Source organism: Anastrepha obliqua, chromosome 4 (genome assembly GCF_027943255.1).
Source record: "Anastrepha obliqua isolate idAnaObli1 chromosome 4, idAnaObli1_1.0, whole genome shotgun sequence".
NCBI lineage: Eukaryota > Metazoa > Arthropoda > Insecta > Diptera > Tephritidae > Anastrepha > Anastrepha obliqua.
In genome coordinates, this window is record NC_072895.1 from 30046286 (window position 1) to 30064191 (window position 17906).

Genomic DNA, 17906 nt, shown 5'->3' on the forward strand with positions numbered 1-17906 from the left:
TCTACGGTTTGCGGTGACTTTCAATTAAATAATTTACCTTAGGAAATTAGCTGACTGAATACCCAGTAGGGAAAACATGAACTAATGAAGTGCTTATATGGCAATACAATACAACCACTACTACTAAATACTATTTCTTGAACTGCAAATTGTTTCACTTAAAAACGAAATTGCCTTCTCGCACATCAAGGCAGTGCCGTAGTGAGTTAACTACTGCTTCTGCCCCAATTTGGTGCTGAATGCAAATTCAATAAGAGAATGTCCTCAAATGGTCAAAATGGATGAAGTAATCAAAACGGCATTTATATACAATATTACTCAAAATTTTACTAACGAATATATCAGATTTGATAAAACTTAAAGCTAGGCTGGGGTGGCTCTTGAGTCCCTCAATGGTGGTCACACGAGATCGCAGAACTTAGAGATATCTATGGTTTTCGAGAAAAGTGGCATAATTCAAAAATACAAAATACTCAGTTTTCTAGATAATTGACGCGCAAATTCGATCACCTGACAAAACGACACTAACGCCATCTCTCAGAATTGCTTCAAGATTCGCTTATGACGCTTTTCCAAATAAAAATATATAAACTCTGTAGTTGATTTTTGCTTTTAACGGCAAAACTCCGAATTTGAGTTAATTTTGAGTTGTGTCCATAAGCGAAAAAAGTATACTAGAGCCAGAAAATTGGGCCCGGCGATAACGGAACCCGAGGAATACAAAAAGAGCAGAAAAAATTGAGGAAAGCCATAAGCCAAAGCAAAAAAGACAAATGGGAAGAGCTAAGAAACGATCTAAACAGTAACCCATGGGGGTTGGGCTACAAATTTGTTATGAAGAAGCTAGGAGCCAAATCCTCTGATACTGATATGGTAACCGAAGTGGTAAGGAAAATAGTTGACACATTCTTTCCAACACACTGTGTTGAGAGGGAAGAACTCGAATATGAAGCAACGGAACTTGTCCCATTCACTGAAGAAGAACTAAACGATGCTGCAAAAGTAATGAAATGCAATAAAGCGCCTGGACCTGATGGTGTAGTTGCGAAAATTTTGGAACTATTGGCAATCGAACGCCCTCTTTTGCTGCTAGACATGCACAACGCATGCCTAAAAGAAGGAATTTTTCTTGAAATATGGAAAAAATAAAAACTGGTACTAATCAGTAAAGGAAAGGGAGACCCAACATTAGCGTCCGCTTATAGACCGCTATATATGCTGGATAGCGCAGGAAAACTATTTCAGAAATTGATAAAGCGTAGGCTTAGCGAGGCCGCAGAGAACAGTGGCGGCCTATCTGACAGGCAGCACGGTTTTAGAAGTGGCAGATCTACCTTAGGAGCCATCCAAGATGTAATAGCTAGCGTAGAACATGCCCAAGCAGATAATCGATACTCCAAACGCTTAGTATTACTAGCCACACTGGATATTAGGAATGCTTTCAACAATCTAAGTGTGGGAAGACGTAATTGAAGCCCTAAAGGTAAAATTCAAGATCCCGAATAATCTACTGAAGATTATTCGTAGTTATCTAAGCAATAAATAACAGCAGGTGCGGCCCAAGGATCAATACTCGGACCTGATCTCTGGAATATAAGCTACGATGAAGTTCTTCGAATAGAGATGCCTGACGATGTGCACTTAGTGGAATACACAGATGACATTTCAGCTGTAATAATCGCTCGCAACACTGACAAAGCCAAAAGAAAGGCAAATCAGGTGATGATCCGAGTTCAGACATGGCTAGAGGACCATGGATTAAAGTTGGCCACAGAGAAAACAGAGCTAATCCTTCTAACCGACAGACGTATCCCATTAGAAGTAGACATACAAGTACTTGATGCCACTTTATCGACAAAAAGAGTGGTCAAGTACCTAGGAGTGCAATTAGACACGAGGCTGACTTACTGGGCGCGCATAAATCATGCTGCCACAAGAGCTGCGAAAGTAAGCGGCATGTTAAGAAAGCTCATGGCAAACCTTGGAGGTCCAATGCAGAACAAGCGAAAACTTTTAACGATCTCGATTCTTTTATACGGATGCGAAATATGGGCAGATTCGCTAAAAGTGCAATGCCGGCGGAAAACTCTGCAATCTGTGCAGCGCACCAGTGCTCTCAGAGTGATTTCTTCATACAGAACAGTATTCGAAGCGGCGGTTTTAGTTATCAGCGGAACCACTCCTATAGGTATTCTAGCACAAGAGCGCAAGCGGATATGGGAGGCGAAAATCACAGGAATCACAGTACCACGCTTCTCCGGTATTAGAGTTCAAATGCTCACACTTTGGCAGGCAAGATGGAACTCTAAACGGTACGGTAGATGGACAGCGAGACTAATACCCGATCTGAAAAAGTGGGTAGAAAGAAATCACGGTGAGGTCAACTATTACCACACACACTTTTTGTCCGGACATGGGTCCCTTCGCAAGTATTTGTGGCGAATGGGAAAAGTGAGCCTACCAAACTTCATATATAGAGATACTGAGTAGGATGATGCGGAGCACACCTTTTTTAAATGCGAGAGGTGGAACATAGAGTGAACAGCTCTCCAACAAGCTAATGGTGTATTTACACCTGAAGAAGTGATCGAGAAAATGATGATAGGCGAAGGAAAATGGAATTCCGTCGCAAATTTTGTGGAGGATATTATCCGAAAAAAGAAGCGTGAAATGGAAACTTATGTTGAAGAGCATTGAGAATTGGTTTCTCAAAACAGGCGAGCCTAGACGAGGGTGAGTGAGTGAATGGTTTTTCTTAGGACGCCGTTTTGACCATCTACATCGAAGCAATGCGGGAGCAGTCCCGGGCTGGAGGGAAAAATCCAAGAGAAGAGGAGGGATATTTTTAGTGGAATCACCACCTCACTGCCAAAAAAAAAAAATTGCATAAGTGGCCAGCTTTGTGCTGTTCGCCTTAACTTATTTTTAACTTACCTCTTCTGTACACGGCTTCTAAGATTGGATCGGTTAGGATCGTGCTTTTATACTGTTCCACTCCTGCTTTCAGTGAAGCTTTTGGTATGGGAAAAAGTCAAGAATGATATAGAAATATGTATACAGTCTTTATCGTCAAAGCTCATCTACTAACTCCCTCTTTCATAACATTTAGGCATACACCTGCTTTTCCCTTATATTTAAAAATGTTCATGAAGAAAGAAAAAAATGTTTTAATACATCAAAGTTCTTCGTTTTGCATTTAGATCTTTGTACTTCACTGATTCGATTCCTGCATATAATGCAAGGTGCGCTTTACTGAATTTAAAATCGTTACAAAGTAGATGAAGTATGCTTTCACTCTGCTTTGTTTTCTATAATATCGAAACGGGACAGTTGACTCGCCTTTACTCTTTCACAAATTTACTTTCACTTTATTTTCAAATACCTCGAAAAAATCTTCGGAGTAATGATGTATTTCTCCTTGAGCGGGTTAGAACTGTTTATGCCTTGAAATCACCTTTGATTTGAACATTGAATGAGTTTAACAAGATTTCAATTTTGCCGGCTTTTGATTTTCCGCCATCTAAATATGGATAAGTTGAAATTGTCACGCAATGCATTTTTTAATTAGTTATGAAATATGTTGCAGAATTACGAAATATGTAAAATTATAAATAAATTGTTACAAATGGTGTAAGTTCTAAGTAGCCTGTAAGAAACCTCGTATTTCCAAATTTACTAAATGAATGAATAAATAAATACCCACCTTTAAATAGTCACTTAACTAATCACTTAATTTAAATATTGAAATGGAAAGCATAGAAAAAGCGTGGACTAGTCATGGTTCCGTGCTCACTGGAACTGCACCGATGCAGAGCTGGTAGAATTTCCTAATGGGTCTTTATATTTAGAGTATAAAAACATTGTATAACGAACGCAAGTGCATATTTAGCAAGCGCTCGTATATTCGTATATAAAGCAACAACACTACAAGTGGAAATTTAAAAGTGTTGTGCACGTCAGCGTATGAGTGATTGGGCGCTCAGCTAACCTTATCGCATCTCTAACATCTAACAGCGGCGTTGAATGTGAATTGAAAGACGCGCAGCGGTTGAAACACAAACAGCCAAACAGCGTTGATAAGCGCAAGCAATGTAGTTCTAGCAGCTCAGCTGAAAACTACTTTATATACTTTCGCTTCAGAAAATAATTTATTGTGTAAAAAATCAGTCAAATAAACAGATGACAACCAACGAAAAATATCAAGTTTTCAATTAGAGCCGATTTCCAGAAAAGTATCGCCTGAAGGGCGAATATTTTCGCAAAAAAAAAAATCAATATTTTAACTGCATACATACATACATACATGTATCTATATAGTACAAGAAAATAAAACAAACAAAAATCAGCAAAATCCCCTGTAGCCGTGTTAAAGAAGCAAAATTTTAAGTAATTTAGTGACAAAATGGTTTGCGTGACGGAGGATACTTTCGGCACCACAACTAATCCTCTAACTAAGAAGGAGGAGGTGATCAGGCGTTTCACCATCACCAACGATCGCCGGATGTCGATGCAGGTAAGTCGAATGAAAGACAAGCTTCGAAATTATTGATAGCCGCTTTTAGTTGATAACCTTCGGTGCCACAATCACATCACTAAAGGTGCCCGATTCGCATGGCATGGTTGACGACATCACGCAGGGCTTCGATAATATTGAAGGTGAGTTTTGGTTGTCAACGGCTGCTATTTTTGTAATTATATAAATATCCAACATGTCCGCGTTTCCCATGCAGGCTACTTGACCACAAATAATCCCTACATCGGCTGTACAGTGGGACGTGTTTGTAGTCGCGTCGGCAATGGAAATTTTGAGCTCGATGGCAAACGGTATGAGGTCACTAAAAATTTCTTAGGAAAGCACATGTTGCATGGTGGCACTCATGGCTTCAGCAAGGTCATATGGGAGGTGGATCATGTGCGACCGGATGGTGTTGTTTTCAAGTTCGTTTCGCCCGATGGTCATGAGGGCTTCCCCGGTGAAGTGGTGACTACCGCCACTTACACCATCACCGACGATAATTGTATGCGTTTCTGCTTGGAAGCAACCACCAGCAAGCCGACACCGGTCAATATGACTAATCACGCATACTTCAATTTGGCGGGCCATGTGAGTAGCTACTGAATATAAATGAAGTCTGATGAAGGCGAGGTTTATGTGCTCTATTTGTTTCTTAAGAATTCCGGCAAGCAAGGCATGTCGGAACATATCGTCAAAATTAAGGCTGAGTGCATCACAGATATGGATGAAGATACTGTGCCTAATGGCAAATTTATTTGCTTGGATAATCACCCATTGGATGTGCGGAAGTGGACGAATGTGGGTGAAGGGCTGAAGAAAATTGCCGGCATCGCTAAGGGATACGATCACAATTACGTGCTGAAATATACACCTGGGTGTATAGAAAAGCAAGCTAAGTAAGTAATTGCATTTAGGAGTCCAATTCTATCGCCCAATTCTGTGGCGCTCTCCTTTGATATCGTTCATTGAATTAAATTTTTGAGCCTAGCAACCAAGTCACGCTATAGGAAAGCCAGTAGCTCGTGTGTGTATAGTACGAGTACATTTCAATTGGCATTCATCAGTCCACTATGAATTTGTGAACTAGTCATGGCAGAAGGGACTGATTTACTACATCACCAGAGTGCATGGAAGCACTTAGAACGAAAAAATAACATGCAAAACTGCGCTCTAAATAGGATTCATTTCGCTTTTCGGTTGTTGAGTCTATGATGAGTGGTTGAATGTTTTTAAAACTAAAAGCAAATTAAAGAAAAAAAAATTCAACAACTTTTTATCAAAACTGCAAACTGTTAATAGCAATTTGTAGAAAAATATTAGACATGCCGGTGCATAGTCCACTGAATTTTGTGATAACAAAGTGCAAACTTGAAGGGGCTCAAACATTGCGTTGATTAAAAAAAACAGTTTATAGTTTTCTTTTGTTTTTTTACTGACGTTGTTTAGTTTTCTTTCACATAACAAATTTATTGCAAAGAGCAAAGGCACAAGCCGATAACAAAAAAAAATTTTTTACATCAACGCGATGTTCAAAGCCACTTCAAGCTTGCGCTTTATTAGACCAAAATTCAATAAGCTTTGAAAATGCGTACTTGATTTTTTTTTAATCTGATTAAAAAGTGTGAAATTTTACATAAAAAAAATATTTTTTTAACTTGCTTCAAGTTTTAATATTTAATTTATGTGGTTTTTGTAAGAAAATGAAAAATATTTTCATTAAGAATCATTCAAATCAAGGCGCTTTCATTAGAGGTGCTGGCACTAGACCAACAACAATGTTTTGCGCGTTTGATTGTCAAAACCAAGTATTGACAAAGTTGAAAACAAGGCCAGTCTATTAAATGTGGTGTTGGTAAATCAACTGATTTGTTTTTTCCTTTCGCCGTGACCATGCGGCTGTCATCACAGAATGAAACAAGGCGAATCTTACATATAAATGCTTTAATGTTGTCTTCCAATGCGTTAATTGAAGCAGGTCTCTCTGACAAGACATGAGCTTTAACATAGCCCCACAAAAATCTAAAGGCTTATATCGCACGATTTGAGTGGCCAATTGACAGGTCCCGAAGGTGAAATAAAGTGTTCACCGAACTCGCCTCTCGCGCTCACCATTCACAGTTACGTTACGATTCGCATCATCTTTGAAGAAGTACGGTCCAATGATACCTCCAGCCCGTAAAGCGCACCAAACTGTGACCTTTTCTGGATACATTGATAGCTCTTGCAATTCTTCTGGCTGATCTTCACTCCAAAATCAACAATTCTGCCTATTTACTTACCCATTGATCCAAAAATGAGCTTCGTCGCTGAACACAATTTTTCGATAAAAAAGTGGATCTTAAACTTTCTTAACAGAACACGCATTTTTATAATAAATTTCAATGATTTGCAAGCGTTGTTCTTGTAAGACCATGGTTAAACTATAGACCAAACTGAAGAAGTTTGACAGTGAAACAAAGCACGAATCGTGCGTCAGCTGTTTAAACCAACTGTTTAAAAAGATAATGGCTAAAAAATCACCCTTTAGTTGATCTAGTGCCACCACCTTCCATAAATGTGCCTTGGTAGAAAACAAATAATGAATTCGCCTTGTCTCATTCTGAACTGACAGCCGTATGGATACGGCGAAAGAATAAAAAAACATCAGCTGATTTGCCAATACCACCTTTAATAGATTCGCCTTGATTAAAATTAACAAAAAAAAAGGAAATTGTTTAAGCTTGTCGGTAATTCCCAGTGCCATTGTTATTTAATTTATTTAATGCAGGAGTTCAAAAAAAGTTAGTATTAGTCAATGGAGCAATTTAAATTTTTTATTTTTTTATTTTTAATTTTTGTTTTGCTTTTGAGTGACCTGATGGCAAACGCCTCGTTTATATGGCCCTTTTCTTGTCCACTGTTAATATAAGTTATTTATTTTTCGTAACAGTGAACAGAAAAGTTCAGTTAATTGGAGATTTACTCTTAGTTTATAACTTTTACTCTTACTTATAGTTTTTTTGTCATTATGTTCTTGTGTGTTTTTTCCTTGTCATGACTAGGGTAGGTTTAGTGGCTGTCATTCGACACACTTGGGCCTGAATAGTGGTATATTGAGATACTACTGGAGTTCGTCCTTTACACTCCTGAGTTTTCTCTGTATCAAGCTGTGGATTGAATGAATTTCGTTAATTTCGGCAACCCTCGTTGTGGACCGCTTCCATGGTATCAATAAATTCGAATCCGAGATTGGAAATTTTTTTTTGCATAGGCCAATGCACAGGAGGTGTTCCACGGTTTCTCTCTTCAGTATCTTTACAGCTTTGACAAAACTCATTATGTGGTACCCCCAGTCTATTTGCATGTTTTCCAATTAGGAAATGTTCTCTTAGTACCTCTATCGCGCTTTTCATATACTGGCCGTGGCTCCATTCTGGCCAAGTTTGCCTGCTTAGGTGGCAAAAGGATGATTGCCTCCAACGGGCATTAGCAGCATTGCTAGAGTGCCTATCCATTAATAATTTGCACATAGCTAAGGGAATCGGTATTAGTACATTATCTGGGTGAATATTTCGTGTTGTACCTCTTCTTGCAAGCTCATTTGCTTTTAATTACCTTCTATAGTTCCATGGCCTGGCACCAAGATTAGGTATATTTTATTATAATATATTGCGATACTTCGCATAATAATTTGTGGCATTCAACTAACGCTATCGACGAGTGTTTTGCTGACTCTAACGATTTCAGAGCTCCCTGATTATCCGAGTAGACATATAATTCCCTCATAGTTAGCGATAATAATATTTTAAATAAGAACATTTTTTTTAAATTTATGTATTAGTTTGGGGAAGAAGAAATGTGGCTGCCGCTTTGGTAACTTTAATTTTCGCTTATTTTTTGTGTCTTTGTTGAATGACAAAAAAAAAATCATAATAAAATTAATAAAAAATAAATAAAAATAAATACTAATTAAAAAAAATAAAAAATGCCTCAATAAACAAAAACTAATGATATATAAATATACTTAAAGATAAACAAAATTAAAAAAATGCATAAATAAATAATAAAAAGAAATAAAAAATTAAAAAAATAAAAAATCTAAAATTGAAAATAAATATAAGTATTAAACAAATAACAAAACAAATTATTAAAAAAAAATGGAAGAAGAAATGCGGCTGCCGCTTTAGTAACTTGGATTTTCGCTTATTTTTTGTGTTTTTCTTACTGGTTACGAGTATAAGCGTTCCAAGGTAGTTGAATTCAAGCACCTGTTCAATGAGTCTGCCATACACGGCGAGTTTACATCGGAGAAGTTCTCTGGGTATTGCCATAGATTTGGTTTTTTAGCTGAGATTTCCATATTAAATTTACCAGCCGCTTTTTCAAACTCAAACAGAAGTCGCTGAAAGTTATCTTCGATTTCTGATAAAATCACCGCATCACCAGCATCGCATATTATTTCAATATTTTTGCTGCCCAATCTATACCCAGGAATCAGTTCTCGTACTTTCTTGTTAATCGCATCCATAATAACATTTAGCAGCATTGGGCTTAGGCTTTCGCCTTGTCGAATACCCGAAGCAAAAGGTGTCAGATTTAATTTTGTACCATTTGTCTGAATAATTGTGTTGTTGTGAGTATTTAATGTTAGCGCTACTATATTTCAAGGTACATTTTTTTCCGTACGTTTTTCTAAGATCTACGAAACACATATCGACCGGCTTGTTAAATTCAATTGCTTTCTCAACAGTTTGGCTTACAATAAAAATTTAATTTTAATATTTTTTTATGAAAATATAGTTCATACTCCTCTGGGACCGTATCAATTATAGTTTCAAACACTGCGCAAATTAAAAAAAAAATCAAACATTTTTTATCGAAATATCAAACTTTTTAAATAGAATTTGTAGAAAAATTTCGATACGGCAGTTTAATAGTTAACAGTTAAATGACTGCAATAGGACGTTGATTTTTGAAAACTATTTTTTTGCGAGCAATATTTTCTACATATAAATCAAAATCTTTTTCATATCCCTACATAAGAATCGACCCGCATTTTTACTGTAAACCAGTAAAAAAATTAGTCCACTGCTTGTATTGGTTATTACTGGCTATATCGGTTGCTTAAACCTTTCCTAATTTTCTCCGTTCAGAGCCTTCCACCCTCCGAGCGGCCGCTGCATGGAAATTTCAAGCAATCAACCCTGTATGCACTTCTACACTGCGCACAACATGCCCGACTTGGAGGTTAGTATCATATTTTTATACACGCATTTGCTACACATCACCCCTCGCAATTCCCTTTAATTTCCTAACCCACCTGCCATTTCGCTGCTCATAACTCATCAACTAACATTGCCATATTGAAATATTAAATACTAAAGAAGAAAAAGGGTAAACAGAAATCCGACCAGCCCATGATCGTCGGCAAGGGAAACAGTCTGTATGAGAAGCATGGCTCATTCTGCATGGAGACGCATTGGTTCCCGGATGCTGTGAATCATGTGAGTACATTTTACGTAATTATTATTTTGTGGCAATGGAAAAATATACAAATTTGCATTATATTTTTAGGAAAACTTCCCTTCGGTTATACTGAGACCCGGCGAGACGTACCAACATGTCTGCATATTCAGGTTTGGCGTTTACGATCCCAACTGCGAGTAAAGCTCAGAACCTCAGTCACGAAACCTAATTGCAATAGACTAACTGAAGGCATAGCAAATGCAATTGTGAAACTAAAATAGTGAACGAAATAGATTGAAACCAAAATAAATACCTACTTTTATTTAAACAGTAAAAACGTGTTTTTTTCTTTTAACTAAATTTAGTTATTATATTTTGTTTTCCCCATGTTCAGTTTTTTTCAAATATTATGAATAATACACACATACACACATACATACATATACATATACAAAATAATTAATGAATTTTACTGCGATGTTCAATTTATTAAAACGAATTCCAGCCATTTTTTGGTTAACCACAAATATTTTTGTCAGTTTGGTAGCATTTAAATTACAAATTAATAAAGGAAGGTTTTATGGATTGAGGTTTGGAATTCATAGAAATATTTATTTCTCTTCACATTTTAGCGATTATTAATCTCGGTAAATTTAAATGCAAGCAATGGCACATTAGCGGCATCTTTTCAAGTGTTTAAATTTTCTTTTGCGCAAATTATGACTCTCCATAACCTAACCAACCTCTCCAGTACTTAATGGCACTAATACACAAAGATGAAAGGGGTGTACCAAAATGTTCAGAATGAAGCTTCTTGGTATAATCATTGAATTTTGATAAGATCAAATTTCAAAGCTGACGATTTGAAAATTATTAAATTCTGACAACAACACAGCCACTTAAATATAATCGGAAATGAGCGCGCAGATGAGGTAGTTAAATTAGCTTCCAATGCCCCATTAGTTTTAGAACAAAGCCTGAACGACAATGACATAAAGATTTTCCTCAAAAATCATTACTTTCAGAAACAAGCAAACCAATTGCAACTAATGTTTTCCTGGTACTGAAATATAAACTGAAATAGATTGAACACCAGAAATGACCTAAAATCGTCCAAATAACCAAACTCGAAATGACAAAAGTCTTCTGTATTTGATTAAGTCACGCCAAAGCTACACACAGCACTACAACGCATAAGACACATGCACACATAATATGACATATATTTTAATGAAAAAATTTCAAAAGACTGCTGAAATATATAACAATAAAACCTGAAAGTTTCGTTGCAATCGAATATTTCTTTCCTTCCCAAAAAAATCCACGAAAAAAATCGATTTTTTGAAGCCTCTAAAGCGAGAGCCCTTAACTTTTGCGCTTTTGTAAAGCTCTACCAGACCTAACAATCGAACAAATCCTAGTAGACACTTCTCCCTAAAGTCATCAAGGCTCCAGAGTACTATAAAACTAAAATTTTTTTTTCATCTTCATTTGCATTCTATCTACTATAAGACATTCAGCAAATTAGATCTTACATGGTTTTGTGCAAATCGACATAGAAATTATAACAGCTTGTTAACTTGTACAGTTCGTTCGGCAAAGATCTTTCTGAGCCATTTGAGACGAAGCGGGGTTTCAGACAAGGCGATGCTTTATAATGCAATTTTTTCAATTTGATGATGGAGAAAATTATTCGCACCACCAAATCGATTTCTCCGGCATTATTTTCTATGAAAGTGGCATGCTGCTCGCTGATTACATCGACATTGTTGGCATTAATCAGCGGGCAATCAGTGCAACTTTCTCTATTCTTGAAAAAGAATTCCGTTGAGTGCGTATCGCGGTAAGTGAGGGCAAGACAAAATACCTTGTGTCACCAGCCAAAAAGTCTACGCGTAAGTCTACACTTGCCAATAGGTGTTACTTTGGGCTGAGTAGGCAGGTCCCTCTATCGACGCATGAAAAAAAGCTTTTTAATCACTCATCTCCCCGATCTTCTGTATGACGCTGGTCATTGAGTCCTGGACATTGACGATCACCGAAGGACGGTTATTAGGAAATTTCGAGAGAAAAATTTCTCCGCAAAATCTATAGTCCGATTTGCGTGATATGTATCATATCGAAAAAGATGGACCCAAGAGCTGTACGAGGTGCACGCCAACATCGGCGTAGTGAAGCGCATTAAAATTCAGCGGCTGCGCTAGCTGGGTCACGTTAAGTGAGTGCAAAGAGGGTGCTCTTTTCGAAATGCACTGGTGGAACCCGCAGAAAAGGACATCCTCATCTACATTGGAAAGACCAAGTCGGTGACAGTCTGACGTGCGCAATGCAGAGGCGATTTGCGCATCATTTTGGGAGCGGCCAATACCGAACATCGGTTGTAGTTCTAGGCAAATGGATGAAAAAATGTCAAAAATTTGGTTCTATCGATGACAGAAAAAGAACTGGCAGACCAAAAACTGGACGTTCTGTTTAGAATATTGTTGCTCTAGAGCAAAGTGTTGTTAAACAACCTTCAAAATCGATATCATGACGTTGTCAACATTTAGGCATTCATGAATCGATCGCTACTGTTTGGCGGATTTTACCTGTAGACGCGGTAGTGGTGGACATTTAAACGATGTAATTTTTCACATATAACTGTAAAGAGCCATACCTTGAATAAAAATAGAGAAACAAGAATAAAAATTTTCACATGTTTCATTTTAGAACAACATCGAGGTGTGTCTTTTCCATCAATTAGTGAGATAATATTAATTTGTTTGTGTACATTGAAAATATCCACACCAATACTTAAAATGCACTAATTAAGTCCAATAACTGATTTAGCTGAACGCTTTTGCTGTTATGGCTTTGTTCTGCTCGATGTGGCCTATAATTTTGAATTCTCAGTTACCGTATTTATGAAGAAAAAAAGTTGTCAATTGAAATGCACAACCTTTCGCTTAACTGCAATTTTTAGAGTTGTGAAAAATGCGATGCTCAAATGACTAGCGAAGAAAATTTTGAAAAATTTGGAAAGAGGCATCTACTATTTTCATGCAAAAATGTTTATTTATTATTTTAGTCATCTCTAACAAGATTTGTGCACACATTGCGCTGACTAGTCGGAATCCTCCAGACATTTATGGATTTGGAGATGTTGGAAACGGAAGGATTAATTAGTAGGTCTGATGTCTTTGTCCATCCAGCCCAGGGCAGAAGGCTAATAAGTGCAGTAGACTGGAGAATTACAAAATAGACACAGGCTTGGTTGCCTCCTTTGGACGTTAGTACTTACACTGTGACCAATGCGTAGGCGAGTGTAGGGCGGCGTATTATACATAGTTAGATTAGAGGGATGATAGGTAACTTGGCTTCGTGCGATTAGAATTGATCCAGGTGTAGTGACGGCTCTAATGAAACCAGTCAACTACTAGTTTGGTTTACCTCTGCTGCTGTACGAGTCGATAAACATCATTTTTTCATATGAGATTTGATGTGATGGTAGGAGCAATGCCCATAGCCTTGGTAGTAGTATCAGCGATTGTATTGCCGTTGATACATGAATGTGCTGGTATCCATAGGATTCTGATATTATGGGTGTGAGAAATCTGTGCATATGACGAGTTTCCCCTTGGATTTTGACGAATACCGCATGGTACTACATTGTTTGTCACCCCCAATGAAAACTACAACACAACCCGAAAAGCTGGTGGGAAAAAAAGTACTTAAGCTATGACAGTTTTCAAATAAATTCAGAAAAACAAATTTAAAAAAATTCAGAAAAATAAATTTTGAAAAACCTGGAAAAATAAATTTAGAGAACATCATAAAAATTCAGAAAAAAAAATTTTGAAAAATTTGGAAAAGTAAATTTAGAAAGACTCGAAAAAATAAATTTTTAATAAATTTAGATAAATTCATAAAAATTCAGAAAAATAAATTCATAACAAATTTAGAAAAATTCAGAGAAATAAATTTTGAAAAATTCATAAAAATTCCAAAAAAAAATAGAAAAATCTGGAAAAGAAAATTTGGAAAAACTCAGAAAAACAAATTATAGTAAATTTAGAAAAAATCACAAAAATTCAGGAAAAAACTTTGGAAGAAAAATTAATTTATGATAAATTTATAAAAATTCAGAAAAATAAAGTAAAAAAAATGAATTTGAAAATATTCATAAAATATCAAAAAAATAAATTTTGAAAAAATAAGTTTAGAAAAATTCAGAAAAATAAATTTGGAAAAATGTATAACCATTTAGAAAAATTCAAAAAACAAATTTTAAAAAATATGGAAAAATAAATTAAGAATAATTCACAAAAATAAATTTATAATAAATTTAAAAAAATTTAGAAAAATTCAGAAAAATAAATTTTCAAAAAATAGAAAAATTAAAAAAAAATTCGGAAAAATAAATTTAGAAAAAATTCAGAAAAATAAATGTTAATAAATTTAGGAAAATTAGAAAAATCAGAAAAGTTAGAAAAATACATTTAGAACCATTTAGAAACATTCAGAAAAACAAATTTTGAAAAATTTCCAAAAATTAATTTAGAAAAATTAAAAAAAAGATAAATTTATAATAAATTTAAAAAAATTTAGAAAAATTCAGAAAAATAAATTTTCCAAAAATAGAAAAATTCAAAAAAAATTCGGAAAAGTAAATTTAGGAAAATTCAGAAAAATAAATGTTAATAAATTTAGGAAAATTAGAAAAATCAGAAAAATTAGAAAAATACATTTAGAACCATTTAGAAACATTCAGAAAAACAAATTTTGAAAAATTTGCAAAAATTAATTTAGAAAAATTCAAAAAAATAAATTTATAATAAATTTAAAAAAATTTAGAAAAATTCAGAAAAATAAATTTTCAAAAAATATTGTAGAAAAATTCAAAAAAAAAATTCGGAAAAGTAAATTTAGGAAAATTCAGAAAAATAAATGTTAATAAATTTAGGAAAATTAGAAAAATCAGAAAAATTAGAAAAATACATTTAGAAACATTCAGAAAAACAAATTTTGAAAAATTTGCAAAAATTAATTTAGAAAAATTCAAAAAAAAAAAAAAAAATCTATAATAAATTTAAAAATTTAGAAAAAATCAGAAAAATAAATTCAGAAAAATGTACTAAATTTTGAAAAACTTAAAAAAAATTCGGAAAAATAAATTTATAAATAAAATAAAAATTCGAAAAATTCGGAAAAATAAATTTTGAAAAATTTAGAATAATAACTTTATAATAAATTTAAAAAAAAGTTTAGAAAAATTCAGAAAAATAAATTTATCATAAATTTAGAAAACAAATCAGAAAACAAAATTTAAAATAATCTAGAAAAACTCAGAAAAATTTCGAAAAATATATTTAGAAATATTTAGAAATATAAATTCAGAAAAATTCAGAAAATTAAGTATAAAAAATTAAAAAAAAATCAGAAAAATAAATTTATAATAAATTTAGAAAAATTCATTAAAATTCACAAAAGCTAATTTATAACAAATTCAAAAATAAAAGGTGGTGTATTTAATAACTTAAAACTCAAGTCACAATCAAAAGGTGATCAAGTATTTGTCTTGATATTGACTTACCAGTTTCTAGTGGCATAAAAATTGCGTTACTGTTTGACAATTTTTTTATTGACGTTCTTGTGCATCTTCTCCATATAACGAATGCTCAAAATTTTTTTAAAACCCAACACCATCAATAAATAAATGTAAAACATTCAGTGAGATTTTTGAGCCACTTCAAACTTACACATTATTGTGCCAAAGTTTAATGGGCTGCAAAACTTTACACTAAAATTTTTCTAAATTTCTTATTAAAAAGTTTAAGTTTTGATGAACAAATTTTTCGAATTTTTTTTACATTTTCTCCAAGTTGGAAGCTTGAGTTCGAGTAGTTTTCATAGAAAAATGAATTATATTTCCAAATAAAATTAGCAAAATTAAATTAAGAAAATTAACAAATAAATTGCCAAAATTTATTAAAAAGTTTATGTTTTGTTTTTGTTATGTTTTTGTATAACACCAACTGGTACCCAAGTATACGGAAATACATATACACATACTTCTACCAACGTAGGTTATTAGAAAAACTATTTGTGCAAGAACTTTTGTGTGGACTCACTAGGGAGAGTGGGAGTGCAAAGGCAAAACAAAATAGTTTTATAGTTTATGAGCAAACAACAAATACTAAAAAATGAATAGCATAAATGTTATATTTAATTTTGTTGCCTTAAGTGTTCCCCAAATAAACATTACTTCAATTCCATGGCCTTGATAAACCATGTTTGCCTAGATAAAATGGGCAAATTAAAAAAAAGAAAACGAACAAATTGTTTGCGGTGATATATGTACACACACTCTCCTATATGTATGCCCATTTGTATAATTGGTGAGTGCTCTTACTACCAGGAGTTTGGCCGAGCTTTTCCTTCACTTAGTGGTGTACGGATTGTTTTTATGAGAATTTCTTTCATGATAGAAAATCACTCGGACATTTGTTATTTCCATCCGATAGGCATCAGCTATTTGTGAAAAATTTTCCTGAATAATTTGACTTTTTACGTCTACGAATGGCATCGAACTCGGTCATCCCAAATAGTAGTTGCACACAAATACACTCGGCTACTACGACTGCGGTTTGCGATGGTTTTCAATTAAGGCATAAAGCAAGCGAAATCAGCTGTCTGAATACCCAGTGGGGAAAACATGAACTAATGAATTACTTATATGGCAATACAATACAACCACTACTACTACATAGTTTTCTTGAACTTCAAATTGATTCACTTAAAAACGAAATTGGCATTCCCGCACATTAAGGCACATTTCTGGTATAGAGACGTGAAAATTGAAGGCGTTGAAAATTGAAGAAAAATAATCGGTATCAATTGAAAATCGTTTATATTCATTAGATCCATTCTTTATTTACAAGGAAAACACAAAATATTTTTTTCAATGAGAATAATAAAAAAAAAACTGCTTCCCCTGACATAACACATGCAACTGGCGTAACTGATTGGGCTGCTAAGGTACGTCGGAAAAAGAAATTCGGTCGATTATTCATTCATCAGGAGATATGTCGCTATGGTGGGTAGTAGATTTACAAAAAAAAAATTGTTTCAAGATATTTTATGTGTTTATTGGAAAAAAATAGAAAAATTGATTATAAAATTATAATTCTGCTACCCGCCAGAGCCACAAGTCTACTCAATAACACATTAAAAATTCAAATCAATCGGTTCAGTACTTTTTGAGGAATTACCAACGCTAATTGGGGAAAAATAATTTCGAAAAAAATACGGCTAACGCGCTTATACCTGGTCGTCGCAGTCCCGTTTTAAAAGACTGTAACGTCTAAACTAGAAGGAATTTCAATATAAAAATTTGCAGTATATTTTTGAAAGTATTAACAATCATGACGTGAAAAAAAATCGGTTTTTTCGAAGTTCTAGACCAGAAAGGTGCCTTAAGACAGTGGCGTCGTTAGTTAACTACTGCTTCTGCTGCAATTTAGTGCTAACTCGAGTATAAATAGAACGGTTGTGTTTTGCTTCAAATTCAATAAAATAATGCCGGTAAGTTGGAGAAATCAATCAAGTAATCAAAACGGCGTTTGTGTATTACCTCGAAGGTTAATTACCAATATTTCAGAATTCATAAACATTTTCAATTAAATAAAGATTTTCACTCTGAAATTTTGGAATAAAACTTTTAAAGCTAGGTTGGGGTGGCTCTTGACTCCCTCAATGTTGTTTAAATTTACCCCCTCTCATATACTTCTTTCTTGCGTTAAAAATTAAGTGTAAACATTAAGTCAAATTACGAAATATATTAATAAAATGCCTATTTTATTTGATATATAAAAACTTAAAATATTATAAGGGCGCTTTTCAATTTCTAGATACAGTCCCTTTTGCTACCAACCGAATGTCTGGTATAAAAGTACGAGTCAGTATT

General features: G+C 34.3%; 1 protein-coding gene across 3 annotated transcripts; it reads left to right on the forward strand.

Moving 5' to 3' along the window:
• Window positions 1-3973: 3973 nt before the first annotated feature.
• Window positions 3974-10298, forward strand: LOC129244495 (galactose mutarotase-like). Of its 3 annotated transcripts, none has more exons than XM_054882144.1 (7): window positions 3974-4513; window positions 4563-4656; window positions 4731-5104; window positions 5174-5412; window positions 9649-9742; window positions 9898-9999; window positions 10070-10298. In XM_054882144.1, the coding sequence occupies exons 1-7, from the start codon at window positions 4403-4405 to the stop codon at window positions 10160-10162; spliced, it is 1107 nt and encodes a 368-aa protein (XP_054738119.1). In that variant the 5' UTR covers window positions 3974-4402; the 3' UTR covers window positions 10163-10298. The 3 variants fall into 3 exon arrangements, with proteins under 3 accessions (XP_054738119.1, XP_054738118.1, XP_054738120.1); XM_054882143.1 differs by having other exon boundaries at window positions 3977-4513; window positions 9880-9999; XM_054882145.1 differs by having other exon boundaries at window positions 4434-4513; window positions 4553-4656; window positions 9880-9999.
• Window positions 10299-17906: the final 7608 nt, after the last annotated feature.